The sequence below is a fragment of the Scaptodrosophila lebanonensis genome, unplaced genomic scaffold (genome assembly GCF_003285725.1).
Source record: "Scaptodrosophila lebanonensis strain 11010-0011.00,11010-0021.00 unplaced genomic scaffold, SlebRS2 tig00000092-arrow-pilon, whole genome shotgun sequence".
NCBI lineage: Eukaryota > Metazoa > Arthropoda > Insecta > Diptera > Drosophilidae > Scaptodrosophila > Scaptodrosophila lebanonensis.
Window position 1 is genome coordinate 4145706 of NW_022060566.1, and position 7131 is coordinate 4152836.

Sequence of the window (7131 nt, forward strand, 5' to 3'; positions counted from 1 at the left end):
TCATGAACAACAAATGTTGTCTTTTGTTACGGTTTTCATATCAGAGACCTACCTGAAAGAGGTTTCTAAAAGCAATTCAGTTACAGACATGACCCTAATATATTTATTTTCGATTTGATTAACAACATTTGTTGTGGTTTCCATTTTGTGACAACGGCGCGAGTAGAGATCTATCTGTTAGAAGTTTCTGATAGTGATTTAGTTACTCACATCACTCTCATGTATTAATTTTCGATTTCAAGAACATTTGTTGTCTTTTGTTGCGATTTGTGACAATGGCACGTGCATAGATTTATCTGTAAGCTGTTTATAACAGTGATTTAGTCACAGACATCACTCTAATCGCCTATGAAAGGCCACGTGGAGACATTGAAACGTTGTTGGCGGGTTTTTGTTGTTTCATTTTCATTTGGAATACAATTTATTTGCGGAATGTTGTTTGTTAATATGTACTATATGTTATTTGTATGTGTAGGTGATTCAGTTTGCTAAACACAAAACAGTTAGGTCTGCTACGAAATAGGTTGTTTCCTTTGCGCTGTGAATGCGTGTGTGTGTGTGTACAAACTGCCATCTAATTGCAATTCCACATATAATTGTAATTGTAATTGTAGTTGTTGCCGTTGCTTGTCCGCTGATGAGGAGGCCTTACATAGAAATGAAAACGAAAACAAAACGGACGCACTGTTTGTCACTGCAATACGCATCCGTTGGCGAGTGGGGTTACCGACAGTTTGGAATACTTTCGATAGAAATGTATCCACTGGGAACTCGAGGTGTTTGTGTTTGGGGGCACTCCTAAGATCGCATGCTGGCTGGTTGGTTCAGGAATCCTGTTTTCATGCAGCCAGCGTATACTTAGGGGCTCTCCGTTGGTCATTGCCGGTGTGGGGTAGATGATTATTTTTTTTTTTTTTTTTAAATATCCTTCAGTCGCATTCGGTGGGGGTCAAGTCCGTGTTATTAAGGGAAGAGTTTTCTTCTCTTTTTTTTTAATCATGTTAGGCACTCATTCCCTATCTGTTACTGTCCGGTATGGGATAGCCACTTCTTCATTTAAGTCGAGTTTTTAAAAACAGATTGTTTTTTGAATTTCTAGTTGATTTGTTTTGAAGGGGTTCTCCCGTAGTCGCGTCCGGTTAGGTAAGTCAAGTCATAGGCTTCCTGATTTGTGTCCTCCAATGTGTCTCTGCAATTCGTCTCACCTCTCCTTTGAGTGCTGCTCGATTGGTGTCAGGTTGTGTTTGGTGTTGTTGTATGGCACGGTTATGGCCTTTAGCTTAAAAGCCCGGATGCCATGCACGCCTATGCACATACTGGTTATGTTGCCGCTGTTCCTGGTTAGCATCCGCTTCGTCGCGAGGTGGCAGCGTTGCGTGCATCTGACTGGCCGACTCGCGAGTGTAGACCAAGCGTGCCGAGCTCTGTGTCTCCTGGCGTCGTCCACGCTGCTGTGATCGTTCCTGACGCTCCAGTTCCTGACGCTCCAGTTCCTGACGCTCCTGTCCCTGATGCTCCTGTCCCTGACGCTCTCGCTGCTGCGCTTGCAACTGTAGCTGTGGCTGCAGCAGCTGCTGCTGCTTTTGCTGCTCTTCGGCGGTCTGCTTGGATTTCGTCAAATCCCATAGCTTGCGCTGGTGCGGCTGCATCTGTGCCAGCTCGGCCAGCTCTGACTCCTCCTGTTGCAGATGCTCGTGCATGAGACGTTCCTGTTGTTGCTGATGCTGTTGCTGTGGCGACAATTGCTTCTTCTTACCCGGTTGCTCCAGATGCTCAGTATCGGCAGTTAAGGTCTTGCGCTGGGAGCGAGCGGTCTGTGATTTGTTCGGCAAACTGCATTTATTCAGCTGCTGTTGCTGCTGATTCTCTTGCTGCTGCTTCTTAAGTTGCTTCTGCTGTTCTTGGGAGCCCTGAAGTGTTTGCGGAACTGGTGGCTGAATTGGTGGCACCATCAGCTTAATCTTTGGCTGTTTGCTGCTCGGCTTACTGGTCGGTTTGTCAGCGCCCGCCTTAGCCTTATTGTTCATCTTTAGCTTGAGGCTATAGCTGCTGCTGCCGCTCGCGCTGGTGGTTCTGGATGTAAGGCTGCTGCTGCGTGCAGTCGGCGCCGGCGACGTCGACTCAAATTTACGTGCCGTTGCATTGGCATTGCGATGCGAGGAGACTTGCAACGATGGCGTGGTCGAGCTCTGCTCTGCTCTGATCGGATGGGCTGCGGATGCGTTGGACTCTGCCTGATAGCGGCGCAACGGTAGTTCACTGGCCTGCTGCTGCAACTGTTGCGCCTGCTGATGCAGTAGCTCGGCGTTCTCTTGTTTCTGTTGGGTTTTGCGGGCCAGTTTGAATGCTGAAACCTTGGAGGCACTGGAGAGGAGTAATTGGTTGGGTGCCAAGTTGCTGCTGGACGTGGCGGTTAGCTCCGAGCTCTTATGTTGCTTCTTGGGCTTAGCCTGTGGTGGTCGGATGCTGAGCCGTGAGCTGCTGGGGCCAGCCGATCTCTGCATATAGGATTGACGACTGGAGCGACTTAGGTTGTTGGTTGTGTCCGCCTTGTAGGGATCCATGTCTTTGAGCATCTGCTGTTTGGCTTGTTTCTTTTTGAGGGCGCTTCTGCTGGGCGTGTTGCTGACAGCTATGTGCTTGTGAACTTTGCCGTGTCCCTCATATTGCGGCTTCATGGGTGGCACATGGCTCTGGGAGTGCATAGATGGACGTCTCTCGCCATTGGCCACCTCTGCAAAGTTGCGGGGGCGGTCCAAATGCAACAACTGTTGCTGTTGCATGTGCTGCTGTAACTGTAATTGCTGCTGTTGAGGTTCTTGATAGGGTCGGTGCTCGATCGGGAGCTGGCGGCGCAGCCCCAGCTGATGCTGCTGGGTCTCACGCCGCTGTTGCCGCCCCTCACGCCGCTGTTGCCGCCCCACACGTTCGGGAGCATCAGGACTCCAGTCTCTGTTGGCATAGTCCGTTCGTTGCCGATCATCATGCCGTTGTTTGGAGCCGCCTCGGTTGCGACGTTGCTGTCTCGTCGCTGTTAATGCCGACTCATTGGCCAGCAGCTGCTGCACAGTGGGGTCTCGCACGTGGGAGCTGGCCAGAGAAATGCTGCGTTGCCGCGTGCGCGCCGTCAGCTCTTCCAGTCGCTCTTGTAGTTCCGGTTCCGACTGCACCAGATTAGGCTGAGACATGCGCTGAGAAAGCTGATGCTGGGGCTGTTGTATCGATCGCGTGTCCCGCCGCCGCTCGAACACTTGCGTATTGACAGGTCCATCGGCAAACTGTATGTAGTTGAATTGGCGCATGCGCTCGCCAAAGGAGTCGAATGGCTTGGGGTCCACCAGCAGACTGTTCTCGGCCTTGACGCGACGCAAGTTTCGCAGCCGCAAGGCCGGCCCTTGACGCCTCGGCGCCTCCTTGATGCCCTCGAGACGGAAACGGGGCATTTGGGCCTCCTCCACAGGCCGATCGAAGCGCACGGCAAGACGAGCACGCAACGCCTGATCGACGACCATCAATTGGTCGACATCAGTGTCCTCATCGCTATCCTCCCTATTTTGGGAATTGTGGCGATTGGCGGCATTGGAAGACTTTTGTACAGCGTTCATGTGATGACGCCGACCGGGCGGTATTATACCGTCTAGCGGGATATGATTATTTGGCTCCGATTGCCCTCGTCGCGGTACAGTTTTGTTGCGTGTCGCACGCGGTGGCATGCTCAGGGAGCGAGCCCCAAGACTGCTCATAGTCAGTTCAGTTGGATTGCGGTTCATCGAGTCATCGGTTTGGTTGCCACTCGAGCAGCTGGAGCTGCTGGCACTCATAATGGGTTGGCCTCTGATGTCATAATTGGTTATGCCGCCCATGCTAACGGATGCAGATCGACGGCGGCTGGTGCTTATCATGCGTTGGAACGGTGCCACCGTCACTTGACCCTGAAGCATCATCTGTTGCTGCTTAGCGGTGCGCGGGTAACCCCCAGCGTAGTTACTACTGCTGCTATTGTTCCGACGTTCACGCTCCGATTGGATTAGGGCGCGCACGGGTGCCACATTCTCCTGTCGTTTCTGATCACGTGCATCTGTCAGAGAGAGAGAGAGAGAGAGAGAGAAGGAGAGAGAGAGCACAAACATTTAAGATTGTCAATTTAATATTCCTAAGATCCATAAACCAGAAACCTTTTCGCATTGTTGCGCCTACAAACAAGGCAACCGTCTTTGCTTAAGATGTCTCTTTTTGAAAGTTTTTCATTTGGTAGATTTCTTTCGTAGGGTATTCTTTCACTTACCTTGAATGAAGGGTCCGAGTGAGGAAGCACGGTCGATGTATGTCCTTATTGTGTTTTCGTACAAATCATTGGACTGGCGATAAAACCAGTTTGGCAGTCGTCCACCATTGGCACGCACTATGCGATTGATTTGCTCAGGCTTCATATTGATTCGGCTCCGGATGCTGATCTTCTTGCCGTTGTGGTGTTGCGATTAGATTACAGTTGTGGGTTGAAGTGTTGAAGCGCGTTTAGGCGTGGGGTGTCCTCAGCAGGACTACTCGAATTTGGATGGCTCACTTGAATGGATGCTAGCAAAGAATTGAATGGGTTGATGGGTATTGCAGATTTGTTCGAGTTTCAGCAAAAATAAACTTGAAAAAATTTTGTTATTTTCTTGAACCGAGAAGTGTGTTAATTTTTGAGCAAAGTGTAAGCAAAACAATTAAAATTTTAAAAACAAAAACTGTTTAAAATTCAATAAATGGCGGCTTTTCTAAAACCTACTGTGTCGAAAATGTATTTTTTAAAAATGTTATTTTGTGTATATCCGAACTTTTTTAAACGTAAAACCAGACAGAATTATTTACCTTTTTTCAATCGTACAGGCTACTATGATACGCGAAATTTAGTGGGTTCAATAAATGTGTGGCAACAGTATAGCTTCTGGAATAACTACAGCTTGTTCGTGTGTCTGTCGTGGGCTCTGAAACAAATAGAAATCAAAAATCAAAAAACAAATTGGGCATTGTCTTTTTTTAATGATAAAAAGAGTGTTGTTAGATTTGGGAAAAGAGAGAAAATGTAGAGTTTTTACAACAGTGAATGCTGATAAGATGTTAAGAGACGAAGAAGTGTAGAGTTAATCTTTAAACAGATATGTAAAAGTATAGATTTAGACTTTAAAGACATGATGAAGATACTGTTGAAGATAAAGAAGTGCAGATTTAACATGTTAGATGATGAAATGTTCCTTTCAAACTATTAAAATTATTTACAAATTTAATATTAAATAGATTGTTTGACAATAGTTAATATTGTTAAGATATAAAAAGATGACGAAGATTAAGGCTTTAAAAAGATTGTGTAAAAGTATAGATTTAGTCTTTAAGATTGATACAGATCTCTATTGTTTAGAGACTTACTTACAACACTCTTGAAACGTTGAAGACAAAGAAGTGCAGATTTAACCTGTTAGATGATAAAATGTTCCTTCAAAGCTACCAAAATTATTTACAAATGTTATATTAAATAAATGGTTCGCCAGTAGTTAATACTGTTAAGATATGGAAAGATGATGAGGCTTAGATAAAGGTTTTAACAAAATGATACTGCAAATAAAAAGTGTCTAATTAAATGGGCTGCTTAGGCACTCAATTGGTTTATTTTGAAGGGGTCACCAAACAAAGGGCTCTACATTTCAAGCGCAGCCGCAACGTGGGATTGATTAACCCATAACTACTAGACCTCGGCACCATCATGAGTTCCAGCTCTTTACAGTCCGCTGACCAGGTTGGGCGATGCTGATGCTGATGGTGCAGTGTGTGATGATGTTTGCAGGAAACAACGAAAACTGCTAAAGTCCACAGAAAAAAAGGGGAGGGCGGACATCGATGATGACCGTGCTGTGGTGGAGGCGGCACTGGCACTAGCACTAGGACTCGCAGTGGCAGTAACAGTAATAGTAAAAGCTATTGTGGGGCCATTGGTTGAGCGTGCAAATTGGTTTTAATTCAATTACAGTGCGTAATTTATGCATTGCTTAGGCGAGGAGCCAGCATAAATGGGTCTGTATTTTTAGGGCAGCCTTTGCGACCCCAAAACATCAAACACAACTACCTCCCTCCCACTAACACGCTCCCTCTTTCTCTCTCTCTCTCTGTCTCACTCCATCTCATTCTTTGATTAACGTTGAACAGAAATTACAGTTCCCAGGGACTTAAAGGATTTTTCGAAACATTTGCTTGCTACGCATAGATATGCTGCTGTTTGGTGTTTGGGGTAGTTCCTCTTTAGAAAAAAAAAAACTTGCAGGGCATTAACCGAATTAATTTGCACATAATTTTAAGACACACACACACATACTTACGTTTAACTCCTTTGCGCCGCCCTCTCCCTTTGTTAACCGACGACAAAGTCCAGCGTTTCCTTGCTCGACTGCACTTGACCTTCCTAATTGTTGAACGGTCGACTCGAATTTAAGTACTCGAGTTTCTTTCTTTCCTTTCTGTGAGAGTTGCTGTCAATTCCGTTTCGTTGCTGGGGCTCTAATGCTTCCTGTTGCTTGAGTTAGATGCGCGTTTCAAGATTTAGAAGAACTTGGTTTAGAAATTTCGTTTTGCCGGTATTGTTAAAAAAAAAAAATTATTTGTGTTTTTTGGTAAACGTGTGTGTCGAAACAAAATGTTTTAATGCGTGTTGTGCAAAAAATTTACTGACTCGAAGTGCGTAGCCTGCTTGGCCCTAAATTAAATTTTATACTCTACACCCAAAGGGCATTCGTTTGAGTTTTTTTTTTTTTTTTGTCAACTCATCAGATCAGAACTGATTTTCGATAATCGTTTAAGTCCAGCAATGAAACAAACGATGCTATCGATTGCACACAAATTTATCGAACTTCACAAGCATGTCATGAATATAATGTTATTTTAATTAAAATCAATTAGAACTCCATACTAAAATATAATTTTTCGATACAAAACACTTTTCTGGAACTTACTTATCAATGCCTACCTTTGAATAAACGCAAATTTGTCCGGAAATAACTTTACATATTAACCAGTCGGAAAATTTAAAGGCTATAAAAAAAATGTAAATGGCAATCGTATGAACAGTTAGAAGAGAGCGTTATATATCATGATATATGT

The 7131-nt window shown here is 45.2% G+C and overlaps 1 protein-coding gene across 1 annotated transcript; it reads right to left on the minus strand.

Annotated features, from left to right (window-relative positions):
• Positions 1 to 388: 388 nt before the first annotated feature.
• On the minus strand, positions 389 to 6644 carry LOC115627393 (trichohyalin-like). Its single transcript, XM_030523047.1, has 4 exons — positions 6354 to 6644; positions 4855 to 4970; positions 4286 to 4575; positions 389 to 4078 (listed from the first exon to the last, which is right to left on the minus strand). Exons 3-4 carry the CDS (start codon positions 4428 to 4430, stop codon positions 1281 to 1283), a joined length of 2943 nt encoding a protein of 980 aa, XP_030378907.1. The 5' UTR covers positions 4431 to 4575; positions 4855 to 4970; positions 6354 to 6644; the 3' UTR covers positions 389 to 1280.
• Between the last annotated feature and the right edge of the window lie 487 nt (positions 6645 to 7131).